General features: G+C 30.8%; 3 protein-coding genes and 1 pseudogene across 4 annotated transcripts in view; all 4 read right to left on the minus strand.

Moving 5' to 3' along the window:
* The window catches only part of LOC105117419 (beta-1,3-galactosyltransferase 15-like), a 6,105-nt gene extending 5,865 nt beyond the window's left edge, over positions 1-240 (minus strand). For both annotated transcript variants that reach the window (XM_011015083.1, XM_011015090.1), the window contains exon 1: positions 8-240. The gene's annotated coding sequence lies outside the window, so the exon portion shown is untranslated. The remainder of the gene's footprint in view (positions 1-7) is intronic.
* A 5,417-nt stretch (positions 241-5,657) lies between these two features.
* LOC105117439 (extracellular ribonuclease LE-like) lies at positions 5,658-9,499 on the minus strand (annotated as a pseudogene).
* Positions 9,500-14,322: 4,823 nt separating this feature from the next.
* On the minus strand, positions 14,323-16,270 carry LOC105117450 (ribonuclease 1). Its single transcript, XM_011015114.1, is given in 5 exon segments — positions 14,323-14,656; positions 14,784-14,982; positions 15,901-16,056; positions 16,170-16,210; positions 16,213-16,270. Coding segments are annotated over 5 exon segments (678 nt in total). The 3' UTR covers positions 14,323-14,432.
* A 1,115-nt stretch (positions 16,271-17,385) lies between these two features.
* OTP85 (Pentatricopeptide repeat (PPR) superfamily protein) lies at positions 17,386-19,644 on the minus strand. Its single transcript, XM_011015124.1, has one exon. The coding sequence runs from the start codon at positions 19,515-19,517 to the stop codon at positions 17,706-17,708; it is 1,812 nt and encodes a 603-aa protein (XP_011013426.1). The 5' UTR covers positions 19,518-19,644; the 3' UTR covers positions 17,386-17,705.
* Positions 19,645-21,286: the final 1,642 nt, after the last annotated feature.

Genomic DNA, 21,286 nt, shown 5'->3' on the forward strand with positions numbered 1-21,286 from the left:
AATGCCGAGGGACAGATATGAAGGCGGTTGTGTTCTATTGTTGGATCTTTGTCGCTTTGAACAACAACTAACCATGCTTCAACGGAGGGAAAGGAAAGGAAGATAATAAATTTCACTGTGTGTTAAATAAATAGGTCTGTGCCGTTATGTAATGTAATTTATCAGGCTGACTAGTCAACTACGTAAAGATGTGAGAAAATACTGCAACTACTATTTATTTAAATGGACAGTTCTCGAGTACGGAGATGGAACCGAACCCTAAGCTTGCTCCTCTCTTATCTTCTAACTCGGATATGAAACGGTCCAGGTATTCATGGATTGGGATCCCAAACAACTCCCAAGGGGCGTGGACATTATAAAAAAAAAGTTAGAGTGAAGTTTAAGCGGGGAAGCGGGGCCCGGCAATTGACCGTGACATACAAAAGGCCAATGACAGACAGCCGCGCAATGTGATCGATGTTTCTTTTCTTGTTAGTATTTCTTCTTCATTTTATATTCCCATTTCTCTCCCTTCCCTTCCTTTCCTTTCCTTTTCGCTTTCACCGTTTACTGTTTTTCTTTTCTTCTGTTCTGCACGAGGTGATGCTATTGGCACGCGGCTGTCAAGCCTTGTGGTGACAGTCATTATTTTCTAATGGCAAAAGGAAGCATGTAAAAGCAAATTTTGAATTTTGAATATTTACTAGTGAATGAATAGTATTGTGTTAATTTTTATATTTTTGGTTTTAAAAATATATTTAAAAAAATATTTAGCAATAACCGTGAATGCTCTTTCCTCTCAATCATCATATCAAATCATTTGTATAAAACTGTGAGCGTATTATTATTATTATTGAAAACGTGGATTTTCATGATTTCTATGCTCTTTCCTCTCAATCACATATCAAAGGTTGATTTTCATGCGAAAAAATGAGTTCAAGATATTTCTTAATTTATTTATTTATTAAATGAATAGGCAATAACACGTATTGTGATCCATTTGAAATCTTCAAAGAAATAATAAACTAATTTACCATCGATATCCATGTCTTTTATTCTATGGAAAAAGTTCCAATCCTCTTCGTTGTAATTTAATTGAGAATAAGTTAAAATAATATTTTTATATCTTTTTACATTAATGTATTGATTTTTTAAAAAATTACAAAATTAATAATTTTTCAAGCTCAGATAGTCTGGAAAGCAAATCCAATCCAACAATAAAAACAAACACTGCGGCCTTAACATGGTAATTATGGAACGCAGGAGATGCCTCGGCCAGCTGGGAACATTCTGGATTAATATAAAAACATTGTTAGTTACTTAGCTGGCCCAATGCTCCTCGATTAAACCTAATTAATTGATCTTCTCTTGCGTTTTATTGAATTAAAAAACCAAAGGACAGTATAATCCTCGGTTACGCGGATAAAATGTACCTTTTTAATAATTTGTTTGTCTTCACATTCACCTTGTGTTTTTCAAAAAAAAATTGTTTTTTAAAATGTTTTGAATTGGTTTATGTTAAAACTAAATTTTAAAAATATATATATATATATATATATATATTTCTATATTTTTAAATAAAAATTACTTAAAAAAAACAATTAATAACAACTTCAAACACTACGCCCATAGATAAACTGACAGCAGGCAGGGGGCTGTCGAGAACATCTACGCATGAGAAGGACCGCACAGCTAACTGTGCAACTTCAAGTTCACTCACAGAGAACCTAACGGCAAGAGGCTAGCTTTTAATTTCTTATATTTCTTTGGCAGCAAGATTTGTTAGCGATTCCTGGATTCGACAATATTTACGCCATGAGTGCCGTCTCCTGAAAGAGATGGCAGAAATACAAAGCTATATTTTGATTTCAGATTTAATTAGTATTTATATAAATTTAACAGAGTTTAGATGACTGTTTATATTGAAGCAATATTTTCTTTTCTTCCTTCTTAAGCGATGTCTTTGAAAGATAAAGTGTTAAGCTCTTCTAGATGGTCAGTAATAGCTGATATATTATATATATTATTTGGAGGTTTGTTTTGATTATTGTAATAATAAGTTTAATCTCATATTAGTATTAAATAATTGAATCCTAAGAAGATTGTAAGACAACTAGTTTGATTCTCATTACGCTACAGGGCGGAGCATTTTTCTTTAAATGCAAGAAAAGAGTGCAGGTTTTTTCACCATCAAAAAGAAATTTAATTATAAATTGAAAAGTTTATATAAGTGTTATATAAAATAAATAAAAAATTATAATTAAAAAAATATGTCAAATTCAAATGAAAATTAAGTGAGAAAATTAGAATAAAGATGTTATTTTTTAAAAGAAAAAAAAAGATTGAATATCTAGGTTTGAAATTTTAAATGATTTAAAATTATAAAACTAAATTTTATTTTTTAAATAAAATATTAATTTAATATCAAAATTTATTTATAACACCCAAAATTTTTTATATAAAATCAATCAAAATAAAATATTAAACTTAATTGTAAGTGAAAGCGTGTTTGGCATTATAATAATAGTTTTTTTTTTAAGTTTTTTTTTTAAATATATTAAGTTAATAATATTTTTTATTTTTAAAAATTATTTTTAATATTAATATATTAAAATAATAATAAAAACTCAAAATTTTTATTTTTTTTAAATATAAATTTTTAACCAACAATTTTTTTTTAAGACAAACTACAATTCTTCGATTTAATATTGGTCTGGTTGTGGGATGATTTACTTGCGACGGCCATGGTTTTTTTATAAAAAAAAACGTGGTAACCGTTGGTCAGTGGCCCTGACACGCACGATGGTATGCCATTTGGCTGACGATACTGAAATTTCCTTGCTTCTCCAAGGATTCAGAATATCTATTTTCGTTTATAATTATGTATTTGTTTGCAGTCACGCTAATATTTCAAAACTTGATTAATTGCCGCCTCATCAATTGGTTACAGTAGGCTGAGTTGGCAAAATACCATTTGCTATTATTTTAGTAGATATGTATAAGGAATGGTAGCTTTTAAGACCCCATTGATATTATAATAGTTGGTATTATTTTTTAAAATACCTTTAATTTAAAAATATATGAAATAATGTTTTTTTTAAAAAGTATTTTTAACAATAATATATTAAAAATATAAAATAATAGTTTTATAAAAAAACTTTTTAACAACCACGGGTAGGGTACAAGTGTCATAATTGTATTAACGGGTCAATTTCCCAACAACCTACCAAGTTAATTACAGACAATAAATAACTTTCAGCTCCTATAGATATCGAGGTGGTGATTATCAAGCAAGTCCACCGCATTTATTAAACACTAATCAGCCGACTGATCCTCGAGTGACATAGCTCGAGGAGGGAGGCCGACTGATTATTTTTTTAAATTAATGCAAGTTTTCAGTTAATTTATATATATTTTTAACTAATTTTATAAATTTTAAAATTAATAATCATATAATCTTTTAATAATTCTAAAATTTAAAAAATTTAAATTAATAATTTTTATAAAATAAATTTAAAAACTGGGCGGCAGCCTATTTTCTAAGCCATCTTCTGCTTTGTTACGTCGCTATCTTTATGTTCAGCAAAAATTCAACCTTTTTTTTCTCGGATTGAACGATCATGTAATTTCCTCGAGCAACTTTCATCCACCGAGATTGATTCATCTTTTTTCAGGAGCGTCTTCTTCAAAGTGAATGCCACGACATCTCCTGCATGTATTTGAAAAATAACATGGAGATTACTCCCCTCTAGAAAAAACCTAAATCTCTCTGTTTTTTTTTTAAAAAAAAAAGGCGTTCGCCCAGCCACCGTCAATGCCTGTCGTCGACAACAACTTGGACTTTTTTTTCCTTGTTCGTGTTTTTGTTGTGCGTGTAAATCTTGATCTTAGATCTAGATCTATGTGGTCCAATGTTGATTGTTTATTCTTCTCTTGCTTAATTTTTCCTTTTAAATAAAGGTTTGCTGTTTGTTTTAGTTATATCGAGGAAATTAATATTAATGGATGGTTTTGAATTCCCAACGAGGCCAAATAGTGTGGCCATTGTTTCTTTGATTTACAATAGCTCAAGCTTATTTTTGTGCGTAATATGCAATTATTTTCTACCATGAACCCTTATTGTTTCATTGGAGTAGTTTTTTTTTAAAAAAATATTTTTAAAAAATTTTATATTATTTATTTACTTTTAAAAATTTTAATCGATGAAAAATATTTTTCAGTGAAAAAATTTGTTTATTTTCAAAAAAATATTTTTTTTATTATAAACAGAAAATATTCTTAGAAAATAAAGAAAAAATATAAAATATCTTATTATTTATTGATTATATCAAATTTATTTTTTAATATTTTAATTGTTATATATATTTTTTTTACAATTTTATTTTTTAATATCTGATTTAACTTTATATCAATTTTAATCTATATAGTTTTATTTATTTTTCTCTAATTATTTTATTGGTTGAAACTTTTTATTTATTAGATTTGATTTTTATTTTTTGTTATTTAAAATAATTTATGATATTAGATTTTTTAATTTTATTATCTTTTAATTTTTTTATTTATCAAGTCTGATTCTTGTTCTTTTAATAAATTTAAAAAAAATAAAAAAATATTTTCCAACTTATTATTCATGACACGATCAATTATTAAAAAATATTTTTTAATATATTTTTGATGACACTATATAACATTTAAAAATTATTTTTTATTAAAATTATTTTAAAAAAAAATTACTTTACAATAAATAAATTAATTATATACAGGAATTTAAAATAAATTTTCTGCATAACTTTATTAACTCGTTGGTGCTTGTAAAATATACACCGCTGATGCTGTTAATTATTTTTTCGAAATATCAAGTTATAATTTGCACGGATGTAGCATGTAAGGAGTGATATATTCATATTCTATTCATACAATGGCTTTTTTTCCTCCAAAAAAAAAGGAAAAAGTAACACGTTACAGGTGAGCAGTAAATAAAAAAAAGAGAGATAAATAACTACTTAAGAGTACAATGCTAAGTTTACTGAAATTAGCATCACTCTTATTAAGAATCTATCCCCTTTATATATTTGTTTTTGTTTAATGATGATTGGTGGAATTAAGTTGAATTGTCCACTGCTTAATTACAACTTCAATTCCGGAGAATTGTAAGGAACGGACTTGATTGCCACGGGCTATCATATTGGGCTTTATGGGCTACAGGCCATGGCCTTCTTAGAATGTCATGTCACGCCGAATCCTTCCCCTCCCCCGGACCATGACTGGGGATTGATCGATCTTCTGAAACTGATACCAGGTTTCGTTAAGTTGTCCGGCCGATTTTATTATTTACTTATTACGAAAATCTATTTTTATTTTTTACCAGGAAAGAATTTAAATATCCACACCCTTTCAAGAATTTAAACCCTTTTCAAAATCTTATCGGAAAAGGAAGCTGGTTTTTTATTTTTATTTTTTTCTGTTGCAAGATAAAACTATCATTTTTTCCTGGAAGGACATAAATGAAACCAATGCATTAAGAAAGACTCGAGAGTACAGCTTATTACAGGATGCATGGCGAAGCTCACGCAACTTTATTTATAGCCAGAGGTTCAATACAGGAAGGAAAGTGGTAAGTGAGAAGCCACGAATTAAGACCGTAGAATTTTATTCTCAAGCAAGATAACAGTAGTGATCTAGAACTCAGGGAAATGGACCTCATTAAATTTGCATCTTTTCTTTAGTGGCACCGGGCATTCTATGAATTCTGACCCAGAAATGTCTGCGCACAAGAAAACCTGATACACCTGCCTATTCTTGGATGCATCGGTGTTGCATTCTATGTCAGGAGTAAATCCTGTAGCTTCTTTTATAGCTAATCTTATGCTGTCCAGGTCATAAGATTCACCGTCTGGTTTAATTCCTGCACCACAATATTTTTTTGCGCACAGCCCATAATTGTTAGAAACAATATCTAGCTAAAAGCCTTTCTATAAGACGAGGAAAGGCAGTGTAAATATTTGAGAGTTCATGCATGTATACCTGCACTTATAAGAGCTTGGAGAAGGTTTGCCCTTTTGTTCAGCTTAAGAGCGGCTTCAAAATAAACGTGCTGGCCAATCTCTTCTGACACTGCACAGGTACCGTGCTTTATCCATTCATGTGACCAAAACCCGAAGCCGTCGCTGCTGGGGCAGGACAGTGATGGCCAATCCTTCTGCAAACTGCTTATCAAGCCTGATACATGTTTTTATGACCATATCTATAAAAATTCGATTAATTAACTGTTTTCAAGAAAAAAATCTTTTGCTTTTGTTTTGGATTTTCTTGTAAGTAATTGATTATATGTTGAGCATGGAAATTCAAGTTATCTTATATGCGACAGGCTATGAGACCATAGTTTTTGTTTTTATTTCTTTACCGATAATCCAACGATCAACCAAAAAGTTAGGTTGCTTCTCAACCTCAGATTTCAAATTTTGTGCCTTTCGAGAATTCTAAAGAACAGATAAGGTGATACGGTCAAACTGCAGAGGTCAAAGTCACTAGAAAAATAGGTGAGGCGGACTATAATAAGTTCCTGCCATTTGGGATTAAGATATACTGTGATACAAATTATTAACAGAAAAGTGACAGATTAGTGTCGGATTAGTTTATTTTACACTACCCGTCCTCTGCGGAAAGTACGGAAGAACTGTAAGATTTGGATAAATAAATGAAATAATTTTTAATAGAATATTAATATTAAAATTCTATTGATTGATGCTAAGAAGTAGTTTTTTATTTAACAACCAGACACTTTGATGAATGTATGAAATAAAAAAAACTTGTTAAAAATACTTATATATGTTGACAGCGGGCAGAGAGCCCACTGCCAACATAATAGAAGAAGAAAGTTAATGGGCAGAATCTGCAATTCTGCCCCTGGTGTCTGTTTTAGGGTTTTCAGTTATAATTATTATTATATTCCTGCCACTTATAATTAATTACACTTGATTTTGTAATTAATAAAAAAAATTGTTTAAGCACCATGTTTTACAATTTGAAATTTATATTATGATTGGTTTGTTAATCACCAAAGTGGTCGGATAATTAAGATATATAAGTTTTAAATTGTATAATGTTTTTGTTTTTCACTTAGCCATGAATCTTTATGCTTGTAAATGTTGAATATGTCGAGCAACAATTATGGGTAAAAAAAGCTGGTAAGTAGCATGGAAAGGATAAACATAGAACAATTAAGAGAAATGAATATTTTATATAAGTTCATAAGAAAAAACACAAGAAAGATAAATGTTGTTTTTGTGGAAAACTTGAACACTTAAAGAAAGATTACCTGAAATGTAAGGCATGGCTCGAAAAACCAGATAAGTGTAGTGTTTTTGTATGTTTTAAATCAAATTTAACTAACATTCCTTATAATATCCGGTGAATTGATTAAGAATGCACGACTTGTGTTTCAAATACAATACAATGATTTCTTTCAATCCAAACCATAAACCTAAATAAAAAGTTTGTTTATATAAAAAACACAGCCAAAGTTCCAGTTCAAATAATTGTAATTTATTATTTAATTGTAGACACATAAAGAAAAGAGCCACAACAAGTACACAACTTCTTGAAATTATAAGGATCTTTTGATACTATTTCTTTTAGCAAGAAAAACATATTTTATTATTTTTATTGGTGACTTCATCAACATTTTTTCTTTTGGTAAGAAAAAATATTTTTAGCAATCATGTAAAAAAATGGATATCATGACATATAATTGTTGATGTTATATCATGACTTTATATGGATTATGTATTTGATACTATAAGTTTATTTATGAAAATATTTTTGATATTTTCTATTTTTGTATTTGCTATATATGATTGAACTAGAACGATGATGATAAAGACATTATTGTTGGATTTATTATATGTTTTTCATTTATAGATCATGTCAAGTAAAGAGTAATATTATATATTATTATAGTGCATGAAATGAAGTATGTTGTATAAATAATGTATAACTGACATAACTCTTGTTAGTTCTTGTTTAATTATGATATATAATGAAACCAATATATGTAAAGTTTTAGCATTTCTTTAATCGTTAGTATATTTATTAAACCATGAAGAAAGATAATGTTATGTGAGCCCATTGAGATAATGTAAGATGCGCATGGCCTGCATAAATAAAAATAGTAGACTCTTAAATGGTTTAGTAGAATATTAATGATAAAATTCTATTGGTTAATTTTGAGAAGTTGTTTTTTATTTAATAAGAAATAATTAAAGAGTCTCTTTAGAAAACTACTCTTCTCTTTACGTACCCTATAACAATACGTTTTATTATTCCATTAAAAACTTACGAAAAGCACTTAAGGGTTTAAAAGAGAAACATAATTTTCTTTATTAATTAACACTCGGGATTTCAATATTGAAAGGGGTTTACTATGGATCCAGATACGCTTCTTTTTACAATTTTATTTAAATATGTATTTGAATGTGAAAAGCATGAAGTTCTAACATCACAAGCATACAAAATTTTATTTAATGGTTGTTGTTTACAATTAGATAATTGTTTACAAGTAATACTTTATTTTATTACTTACAAATTAAGAGAGCAAATATTACACAACGTAGATTAATTAGGAGCACAGCAACTTATGCCAGACAATGCATGCTTTTACCCTGACAAAGAACCTGAGAGGTGAATTAAAATGTTTGATCTGGAAATCAATTAAGTTGAATCTTCTTTTCTTTGCAAGGTGATCAATGAAGTTTGTATAGAAAAAACTGGATATCAGAGTCAACAATTATCCCTTCATTAATATTTTATAAAAAGAGATATGCATGCTGCTTCTAGTATTAGCTTGGTTTGTTTCTATGATGTGATTTGTAATTTACATCAATTATAAATTTAAAAATATTTCATTAATTAATAAATATCATAGTTTTGCACCGATTCTGCTAAAAAATTTCTCTTGAAATTTTAGTTAAAATAACTTTTTTAAACCGCAATAATAAGCACCCTTAAAATGCGTGCCAGTAAACGTTAGATGGATATGTAATGAATGTATCATGGTCTTGTAATTAGTACCTGGTCTTCATCCAAATAACGATTCCGGTCACAGTTCTGTGGGTACGGGCCACTTATATTCTGAGGCCATAGACCATGGATTCCGAAATCTGTAGCTGGTTTCCCAGTCAGTGGAAAGCAACAACCATGCTTTGTGTTACAGTAAGATCCTGGCCACTGCATGAATATGGAAACTATAATCAATCAACACTCAACAAAGTTTAAAGAGAGTAGCCATAAGAGAACAATCCAGGGCGGAAGGAAGGGAAATTAAGAGAATCATAATATGTAACTGTATACCTAGCTAGCTAGCGGGCTATATATAGTACTAACTAATGCAAAACAAAAAATGTACTTGCATGGAGCTAACCTGTTGAACGAAGTATAAAAAGTCAAAATCTTCAGCAACACAAAGAACTGAAAGGTATTGTATGATCAAAAACTTGAAAAAGATTGAAAAGTTGAGTTTCATCTTTAACGATACGATTTCGAGACCTGGGAGTGCTCAACAAACTGATCCGCGGGGTTTCTTTTTAAGATTGGATTTTAGAATGACAATGCAATTTGGGTTCAGTCTGTATATATACATATATATAGCCAATCAACGGAATAAGAGACAACGACAGAATTTGGTTTATTCAGTTTATTGTTTTTTTTTCCTCGTCTTGCCGAGCTTAACGTTCCCCCGCGTTTGTGTCTTGTAATAGGCTTGCCTGTTCATGTTTTTTCTCCTGTTATTGACGTCGTTTGAGCACATAATTTAATTGTGTTTACTTCCTTTCTTTTGTCTACAATTATCCTTCTGCAATATTGAGTTGGTAAACCATACACATCCCACTAGATTAACCTCAGAAGATTGTGTTGGAGTGTTCCCTCTGTTGACTTTCGAGTTTAAATTTTGAAGTTCGTATCGAGAGATTTTTATTCATTTAAATAATCCAAGGAGAGATGCGTTCTTAAAATTATTCTGATAAGCTTGGTTACATCATAATTATATCCGCGTATTTATGTGTATATGTTCTTCATATATATTTCAGAATTCTATCAGTATACATTAAAAGGAAAGATGTTTTTAAAACAAAACTGCGCATGCGTCTTCGAGTAAAGTACATGAACATGAAATTTAACAAATCCTGTCAACAACGTAATGCTAGCGCGTAAAGCCGTCAGTTTTACCATGCAAATTGCTACAAAAGACGCTCGATATTTAGGTTTCGATACCTTCGTATCTTTTAATCAAAAGTTTACGATATCATATATGCAAAACCATGTGTTCAGTAGCATGCATCTTGTTAATTATCTACTACTTAACTTCGTAGAAATCAAATAGTTGATTAGAAGCAGTAATGGATCAATCGTGTTAACTAATATTATTAATCAAAGACTCGATGTAAACATGGTCTTCTAATTAATTAGATCAAACGGAAGGCTGGAATCTGCCAGTCCAATTCCAAAGTTTATGCAGGTTGGTGGCTTGGAGCCTGGAGACATATGGCCGACAACACGTGGCCAGATAGAATACAGCCTCGTATGCTATTTCTTTTCGTGATCATAGCACAGTGGATTGCTAGTGGAGGAGAGAAGACTGGAAGCTAGCTATTTCTTATATATTAGGTGGAGTAGGTGGAGAAATTTCCGCTGAACCAAATGGCAATTGCTTTTAGATTGGTAAATAATGATTAAAGCCATGGAAGCTAAAGGTAGACGAAATCAAACATCCATGCCAGAACCACCAATAATCTCTGGAACTGAGTTGGGTAAAGGTGGACGACGCATCAGAAGGTTTTATTTGTTTGGAAATATATTATTTGCACAGATGAATATCTATATTTAAAGTAGACAAACATTTGTAACAGTTCGATGAGAATCAAAGTGGTTTTTAGACATCTTCTTGGAGCGTGCATGCATGGCGTGCAAAAAGGCACAACATTATTGTTTCTAATGTTGAGTGCTTTTATAATTCATCTTATTAGATAATAATAAAAGTGATGTAATTTTTATTTAATAATTTAAGTTATTAAATTGAATTGATTTTCTAATATGGTATCAGAATCTTAATAACTATATGATTATGAGTTCGAGTCTCATCATTTCTATTTATTTAATAAAAAAAATAAGCATAAAGTGGTGTGGACTTATACAAATTTTAAACTCAAATGAGAAGGTGTGTTAGATAATAATATAAATTATATCTTGAGACATCACCTAACAGCTTAAGTTTTTAGTAAACTAAAAATGAACTTATTAATTATAAGTTGACAAATAGTGAATAATAGATTTTAAAAAACCACAAAAAGCTCATATCAAAAGATGAAACTAAAAAAATAAAAATAAAAAACATAGAAGAAAAAACCCGAGTCAACCTGGATTCACTCTATTAACTAAAAAATTATTTTTTAAAAAAATGACCTAGAAAAAAAGAATTAAAGTTAAATAAATAAATAAATAAAATATAAAAAAAACTCGAGTCATCTTGGGTTAACTTGACTAACCAGAGACCCAAATAACCCTATAAAAAAACATTTAAAAAATAAGAAAATTCAAGACCCAATAGCCTAATATAAAAATAAAAAATAAAAAAACCTAAAACAACTCATATTAACTTGACTAGCCTCAACTTGATATAACCTTATAAAATAAGAAAATGATAAAAAAAAATCCATTAAAATAATGATGGCTAACATTCGATAAAAAAAACTAGGTGAAATAAAATATTGAAGAACAAAATTAAAAAAATAATAGAAAAAGAAAGTTTTAAAAAATAATGACCAAAATTGAATAAAAATAAATGAAATAAAATGTTGATTGAAAAAATTGAAAAAAAAATCAAGAAAAAGGTATAAAAAAACAACAATAAAAAGAAGGACTACCATATTTTATATAAAAAATAAATAAAACCAAATAAGAAGGGATGAAATTGATTAAAAAATCCAAAACTAATAAATATCAATCAAAGAAAAAAGGGTCAAAGAAAAAATAAATGGAAGGACAACTCTGAATTATAGTTGATTTAATATAAAATTCAAGGAGAGGAGAGGAGAGAGAAAAAAATAGAAAAAAAAATTCTATCAATGTTAAACTACTGTAAATTAGATTATATACGCCTTCTTGTCAACTATGTTGTTATTAAATGCTTATAATTATTTTTTTTTTATTATTATTATTCAAAGTGAGTTTAAAAGATAACTAATAAGATATTATTAATTTCTCCTCAGTCACTATAAAATTTCTGGTTTTTTATTATAGATATAATTTTTAATCAATTTTTTTATAAATTCACTTCTATATATATGTTAAAAGAGAAAGGAAGCTGAATTTAGTCATTACAAGAAACATTAAAATAAAAAATCACTTGCTTGCATGCTTCATGTCAAAAGTGCCGGTATTGACCAAACCTTAATAATTTGCTTTTTTTGTCAATCCCGACATTTTTTTGGTCTTTCTTTCATGTTTTGTTTTTTTTTTTTCCTTTGAAAATTCCGTTTCATTGTTCAAATGGTTGCTTTTGACTCTACCAAACCTTAATAATTTGCTTTAATTTTATATTTTATGAAGTTATCATATTTTAAAATAAAAATTTTATTCTATTAAGTATATATTTTTGTTATCTTATAATAAATAAAAACTAGTTTTAAAAAAAATAAAATTATTAAATCAAATAAAATTCATAGCGCATATAACAAGTTTGATGAATTAAACTGTAAAAACTGAATGATCAAATATATTATTATTTCAGTGTTAAAAAATATATATCATCTTAAATTATTTTTTTAAAATTAATTTATATTTTTATGAATCATTCAAATATCTTTGGATTCACCAAGTTAAATGGATAATGTTAGGAAAAAAATATTTTTAAAAAATAGTTTTAAACCTAGAAAAATTTAATCTAAGTCCTGTTAACTAGTTGAATCACGTGACTCAAATCTATTTGATATATCATTATTTTAATATTAAAACAAAAATATCTTGAAATATTTTTTAAATGAAATTATATTTTTATTTCATTTAAATTATTTTTGTATCCACAAAACCATCTCGATCATATTAAAACAATTTTTATGTTGTTTAACTTGTAACCTAAACTATGCAAAAATTTAAATTATAAAGATTTTAAAATTAATTTACTAAGCTAGATTTAATAAGAATACCAAAAAAATTACTTGAATTTGAGCATTTATCCACATTAAAAAAAAAAAAAAAGCCTGAACCACAGCTGCTACTTGTTATAATAGGAAGATAGTGTGATTATCATGATTAAGGGATTAATTAATCGATCATGGAAGTCGTGAGACTTCTTGGTAACTTCAAGAGGTTATTACCAACGGGCTACATCTTGCCCTCGAAAATCCTATTATTAAAAACGACATCATTCCGTGCTACAAGGTCCAAGCAGAATGTGCCCTGGTGCTAGTTCTTATATTGAATTTACCGGTGCCCGTTCCCTACTTCAATCAAATGCAGGCACAGGGAAGAACATAATAAAATATAATTCCAGGGGTGTGCTCTCAAATATATATGCTTTCACTGTTGCCGCCATTAAAATGCTTCAAATTTGATTTTAATTGTTTATAAAAAGAAATTGAATGCATTAAACTAGTAAGGAAAATGCATGAATATTTGTAATTTCAAAATCGAACCAAGACAGGAAGACATATAATCTGAACAATTTCAACGATCATTAACAGATGTGTATATGATTATAAGAAGAAAAACGAGTCTCATTAATTTTCTTGAAAAAGTGGCAGAAAATCATGAGTTCACTTTTGATATTTTAGCAATCCCAACAGTATAAAAATCAAACAGAAATTCAAATCCAAATCCCAGCAAGCATGCGTGCTTCACTCCATTCGTAAAACCTAATTATTAAATTCATGCTTCAGTCAGTGCAGATTGTTACCCATACTCTCAAACTTTGAATTTACCTTAATTGCAACATCGAAGCATTCAAGACAAACAAAACCCATCAAAAGATCAAGTCATTAAAGTAGGATACCAAGAAAAATCGAGTCGAGACTCACTTTTTCAGAATCAAAACAAAGAAAAATGGGGGAAACGGAGCAATCAGTAGATGGAAGGGAGATTATTTCAGGGTCAGACAAAAGATACGACCGAGATAGTCGAGGCTGGTAGCAGATCAAGGGGCATCGGGTAAGGTGGTAGCAGAAGGATTGGAAGGGAAAACCCTAGAGAGAAAGAGAGCTCCCCATAGTCTTTAGAAAAGAGAGAGAGGGTAGGATTTTGGATGATTTTGGGTTGAAATTGGCTGAAAGGTTTTTAACAGCTCTCCAAAACATTGGAATTAACTTGATGGGAAAACAAATACACTGGTAAGACTATAATCAACTGATTATCAGAAAACAAGACACGACAGGAAATACATAAATTTAGTCTCAGTTAAGGATCTAAAAAGAAGGGAACTCAATTTCTGAATCACATTTTCCTCTGGGAAACACTGGACAGTCAATGAGATTTTTCCCACTAGTATCCACACACAGGTAAATTTGGTAAAGTTGACTGTTCCTTGATGTATCAGTATTGCACTCTATCCATGGAGTACATCCTACTGCCTCTTGTATAGCACTCTTGATACTGCTAAAGCTGTAAGATCCCCCATCTGGGTTTATTCCTGTAACATTTTTGTTCAACCATTAGCCACCGTAGCGTTTAAGGGGAAAAAATTTAGGAAAAGGACACTCTCCTCTAAAAGGGGTGAATCTGGACTTTAAAAACTTTTTAAAAAGAAGAAGATTTACCTGCATTTGTTAGTGCCTGAAGGAGGTTAACTTGCTTTTTCAAATCGAGAGCTGCTTGGAAGTATCCATGTTGGTCAAGAGTAGACTCGGAGCACGTCCCATGCTTTTCCCATTCATGTGTCCAGAAGACTACTCCAGTGCCGCTTGGGCAAGCTAGCGGTGGCCAATTCTTTTGCAGACCGCTTCTAAGGTCTGCAACCTGTACCGTTTACCAAAATATCAGTTATTATAAAATAGGACAAACAAAGAAAGGTGCAAAGAATTCTACCGCAACTAGATACCTGACATCAACTAAAACATGCACCGAGAGGACCTGATGATTCAAAGAATAACTTTCGGCTTATGTGTACCTTAAGGTTTTTCTGGGCTGGGCTCTATGATTAGAAATTTGAGATGAGTTGGTGGGCTTGTGCCACTTGAAACCCTCTGTTGCCAGTTTCTCAAGGCAGACTTTTAACTGGCAAACTATTGCTTCCTTTCTATGTAGCTATAATTTGAATTCCAATTCACTTGAAAGCTTTTAACAATTTAATGTTTGGCAACTTAACATGTTAAAATGAGTTCTTTCGAACTGGAAATTGATCAAGAGATTTCTTTAGAGATTACGTTAATGATTAGAAAATGTAAGGGGTGAAACAAAAGTATAGGTAATCTTATCAAGAGACTGTCGATTACTATATGAATCTATGATTTCATTGATTTAGCCTGTCGATCAATATTGACCATTGAAAGAAAGTGGGTCGATAAAATCAATTCGAAACATAAACCTGATCTTTTCTTCGTTAACCATTACTGTAATCTAGAAAAGAAAAGGAAAAAATATAAGTCAATGAACTGAAATTTTAGGAAGTCATCCTTGTTCTGTTTCCTATAAAATTCATTTATCTGTCACAAGATGTATTGGTTAGGAAATGGAAAGAGGAAAAATTTCGACCAAATTGTTGCTGTAAAGAACCACTACTCGTTATTTTTTCATGTTGCGTTCCTGTTAGCAGGGATTTGTAGAATTTAAAGTCCCATTTTGAAAAGAAAAAGAAAAAAACCTTTATGTTCCTGGTGTCAGTTCAAGGATAAAGAATGGCAGCTTTCTGGCGATGATCTCAAGGGCAAACACTACCTTTTTTGGATCGTAGGGGTTACTAGCATCACAGTTTTTCGGGTATGTCCCGTCATTGTAATTGGGCCAAAGTCCATGAATGCCGAAATCAGCCGCAGGTTTTCCAGTTGTTGGGTAGCAGCAACTTGTCATCGTGTCACAGTATGATCCTGGCCACTGCGATATCGACACAAAAACCATCAGCCAAGAGCAGGGAAAAAAAACAGAGAGAAACAAAGTAGTTTAGAAGAAACTCAAATATATAGATATTAGAAACTTAACTAACCTACCTGTTGAACAAAGTAGAAGAAGTCGAAATCCTGTGAAACAGAAGTACTAATAGGCACAGGAGTACCAGAAGCTTGATCAAGGAAGAACTGTTGGCTTTCATCTATTCTTTTGCCTCTCTTAATCTTGTGAAATGGAATGTTCAAGGCTTTTAAATGTGATATGATATGATCGTACAGAACAAGCATGGTATGGGGCGCATCTTATAGAGTTATAGGCCAGTAAGGACTGCCTGTATTCAGGGTATCTATCATAGGATATGCTGTTCCACAAGCTTATCAATCAATTCATGGCAATATTTACTCGTGAGCATTTCCTAATAAGTTCATATGCGTGTCCACTGTCCATCTAATTATTCGTGAAAGTATAACCTGTTCTTAAACACATCCGCAAATATTATTGATCTCGTACTTATTTCTCATCATGCCGCCAGGTTCATTGTCAATTTCTCGAGGGAACATTTTTTGGTGGCTAAAACTTTGAGTGTTTATTTCCATTACTGTAGGTATACCTGGTATTCAGATTAATGCATTTATGAGTTCGAGGTGCATGAATCTCATTGTGGCAAGAGATTAACCATGATCTTTGATATAGCGGGAGAATCGAACGACATTATGTCTACATCTGGTTCTCCAATATATTACAGAAAAAATAGTAGCATCTTTCCCTCCATGGATTGAAATTAATTCAAGAAATAAAATTATTCACCTCATCAAATAAGAAAGAATCAGTAGAACTGTTCATATCAATATGAGAGCAGGTTTGAATTCCACAAGAAAGTATTATTATTTATTTATAGCGCTTAAAACATTTTCATTTGTTTTGAACATCGATACGGTCCACTTGAGATAGTTGAGTTGCTTTGAAAATACAAAGACAGCAACAAACTAAGTAATCAAGAAAAAAACAAGATTTAATCATCTAGGTGGTGGTCAAGTGGTAAAAATTTAGGATTAAGGGGTTTGCTCCCTCTGTGGTCTTAGGTTCGAGTCCTTAGTTGCTCATATGATGATCACTAGAGGCTTACATGATCATTAACTTCAGGGCCCGTGGGATTAGTCGTGGTATGCTCAAGCTGGCCCAGACACCCATGTTAATCTAAAAAAAAGAAAAAACGAGATTCACAGCTCTCACGGTCCACGGCATTTTGCGGTGTGTTTAGACTCTGGAAGAAATTGTTGTGCCGCTTCTTTTCATCACCGGTAAAGAAAATAAACATTATAACTAGAAAGGTAATGATGTATTGATCAATTGCCTGCTGCTGCGCATCAATGGTTCAGAATATACACCAATGTGCACGTGCCTGATGAAAACTTACAAGGACTGCCACTTGGAACCGACTCTGCTACTCTTGATTCTTTACAAGCAACTAAAGATTTCGAGAACTTATAAATGTTGAACGAATGGAGTAATTAGGAGAAACTGCAGTACCAACTCCGAAGCCTTCTAATGATAGCAGGGAGAAATAGCTATTGAAAGACAGGGACGATGCAGATGTCTCAATCATACAAGGAGCAATTTCAGTTAAACAGGCTCTGCTACCAGTAATCCCCACAAGAGCATTTCCCGTCTTTGAAATGATGAAATCGTTGGACATCTCTAAGAATTATCTCCCTATCAATGAGTGACGATATAAGTTTAGCAGCAGAATGGCAATCCCCGCAAACTCGAAGATTCTTCACCACGCGAATTGTTGTCCCTGGGGGGGTGTTGAGGAGTCCAAAGGCAATGGCCAATTTTTCACTATGATATCTAAGAGTGATTTCTTTCTCTTCATCTTCCATATTAGGATGAACGACTAGAGAAGTATCTGGTACATATCCGACTAATTTTAACTCCTTAACCAGCTCATCCAGAGCTCGATGTAAAGCTGCAGAAACGTAATGCACACCATCCCCGGAGAAGAACTCATGCACTACATTATCTACCTCTATGGAGCTGCACCCAGGAATCTTTACTGCACCTTTATGGATCATTAATTTTCTTAAAGTATCCACATCTTCCCATTTGCCAGCTCTTGCACACAAGTTTGATAAAATTACATAATCCCCACCATGAGAGTCGTCAAGTTCAAGAATCTGGTTCATCACTTGCTTTGCCAGTTCTAGATTGCCATGGCTGCTACAGGCAGATAACAAGGTTCGCCACAGTATAGGTGTGGGCTTGATCGGCAACTCATCTATGAACTTATAAGCTTCATGTAAGAGTCCAGCTCGACCTAATAAATCCACCATACACCCGTAATGCTTGATCCCAGGAATAATTCCATACACCTCACTCATACTATAGAAATACCGAAAACCTTCATCCACCAATCCAGTGTGACTACAAGCATACAGCAGGCCTAAAAATGTAATCTCATCAGGCTGCACTTTTGCCCTCGCCATTTCTTCGAACATAAACATCACATCTTGACCCTGCCCATGCATTGCATATGCCACGATCATCGCAGACCAAGCCTGCGTGTCTCTTACACTCATGCTCTCGAAGACAGAAATGGCACCATCCAAGCTTCCACATTTGGCGTACATATCTATAAGTGCCGTATTCACCTTAACATATTTATCCAGTCCATTCTTCTTAACATATTCATGGATCCACTTCCCTAAGTCTAATGCCCCCAACAATGCACACGACGATAGAACACTGAGCACGGTAACGTCATTAGGCTTAAGTTTCCTAGCTTGCAATTGGCGAAACAGAGACAATGCCTCGTTAGGCCTGCTACTTCTAGCACAGCCCGTTATAATAGCATTATATGAAACAACACACGGCTCTAATATCTCATCAAACACTCGTTGAGCCCCATCCACATCATTACACCCGGCGTACATATTTATAAGTGTAGGGCAGACATAAGGATTCTCATTTAGCCCAAGTTTGATAGCAAGGCAATGCAATTGTTTACCTTGTTGAAAGGCTTTAGCGACCACACACGATTTAAGTAAAGATGGGAAAGTGTAGTCATCCGGCAAGAGATTATAATTTAAAGCTTTGATAAAGAGAGAGATGGCTTTGAGAGGGGCACTGGACCGCGAATAGCCGCGAAACATGGAGTTAAAGAGGACAATGTCTGGCTGGGGAATGGCTTCAAACATCTGGTGTGCGTAGTCCATGGAGGCGGTGGTGGGGTTTTGGGTGCAAGAGTTTATGAGCTTGGTGAGGATTTGGAGGTCATTTTGGAGGTGGGTTTTGATCGAAAAGGCTTGAATTTGCTTAAGTTCTTTAAGAGAGGTGCATTTGGGTAAGCAAGAGAGAGGGCTTGATGGGTATGTGCTGTTGTAACAAGAACTGTGTTGTGAGGGAGACTGTTGGATCACCGGTGGAAATGGTGCTGTTGCCATTTTCATTAAAATGTTATTTGGAATTGAATTAAATGTTTTGGGGCTGTGGAGTAGAGGGGATTGAAAAGATAAGATTGTAAGTTCGGCAACTTTTTTCACCAAGAAATAACTAAAAAACGCTACAAACACATAGATAAACCCATATATAATCTTAGCAACTTAGTTTATTCTATAATAATAATATAATGTTAAATATTAACAAGACACAAAGGAAGTGAGTGATTTAGTGATACCTATAAAAAGCTATTTATTAAAATAATATATTGTTTATTTTTTTTTAGTTTTTTAAAAATATTTTTACCATTCAACAACTCAATTATTTTTTTATTTTTTTTATTTTATTATTTAATATTAAATTACTTTAAAAATTATACTTTATGATATTATTATTATTATTATAGTAATTGTTATTTATTTTGTTGTTATTATTATTAATGTTAACAAAACACTACAAATACGGGTGATTTAGCCGCAACCATATAACACTATTCATGATTATAGTGTCTTCTTTAGAAAAAAAATTCACCATTCAACAACTTATTTTTTATTTTTTAATATTATATTATTTTAATAATTTTATTTTATATTTTTGTTAAGATTTTTGTTGGTTATATACTACTTTCAGCTCTTAAGAATTTTTTTTTTTAATTTCAACTTTTAATATTTGATATTATAGAGATGAGGTTTCATGATTTTTTATTTATCTATTTTCTATGAATTTATTTAGTTTCATGACTTAAATTACTGATTTAACATGTTAATTCAGATAATTTTTTATGTTATTGTTTTATAATTAATTTTTTTTTATTTCATTTCCTAACATTGAATTAATTGAAAATTAAGTTTTGTATTTTTTTTATTTTCTATATGATTATCTCAATCTTATGACTAATTCACGTGTTTTGGCATGTTGACTATGTTAATTTTTTAAAAAAATTTTGAATATAATATTTTAAAATTTTTTTTTTCTACAAAGTTATCATGATCTCATGATTCGAGTCATGGGCTAGCAGGTTAATCTTGATTAACTTAATTTATTTTTTTATTTTTTTAATTGATTATCGTTTTATAATTTCACCCTCCAACAACTCAATTTTATTTTATTTATTTTTAATTTCATCATTCAATATTAAGTTAATTGAAAATTAAACTTTGTATTTTTTATATTTTTTTATATGAAGCTATCCCGGTCTCATAAATGTTTTTTATAGACCTCAAGATTCAATATTGAATTTGTTGGAAATAAAGCTTCATAATTTATTTATTATGAAGTTATCTCAGTCTCATGACTCAAATAGTAAGTTTAACAGGTCAGTCAAAATTAAATTGAGTTATTTTTTTATTTGTTTTTTATTTATTATTTTAATATTAAACTGGTTAAAAATTAAATTTTATAATTTTTTATGAATTTATTTTTTGTGAAGCTATCCGATTTCATAATAAAAACAACTTTTTTGTCTTAAAAAAATAATATTTATTTACTCCTTAAATATTAAGATTAGAGATTAAATTTTTTAATTTATTTTGATTTATTTTTTATACTATTATGCAATCTAAATTAATTAAATATATTATTTTCTTAATATATAATTTATGTATCATATATTTGATTTCATAATTATATTTTTTTAATTAAAAATTATATCAGTAATGTTTAAATATTTTTCTTAGTATGGGACAGTAAGTCACTTCCAAATTCGACAAGACTATTGCGGCAATGTTTTCTTTTTTATTTTTATTAACAAACGTCAACGTGGCAACCTGCAGAAATAACA

Source organism: Populus euphratica, unplaced genomic scaffold (assembly GCF_000495115.2).
Source record: "Populus euphratica unplaced genomic scaffold, PopEup_1.0 scaffold5.1, whole genome shotgun sequence".
Classification (NCBI taxonomy): Eukaryota; Viridiplantae; Streptophyta; class Magnoliopsida; order Malpighiales; family Salicaceae; genus Populus; species Populus euphratica.

What these genes read in the sequence shown, in the direction of transcription:
- OTP85 (XM_011015124.1), bottom strand. Translation starts at nt 19,517, where the DNA reads ATGAAAATGGCAACAGCACCATTTCCACCGGTGATCCAACAGTCTCCC.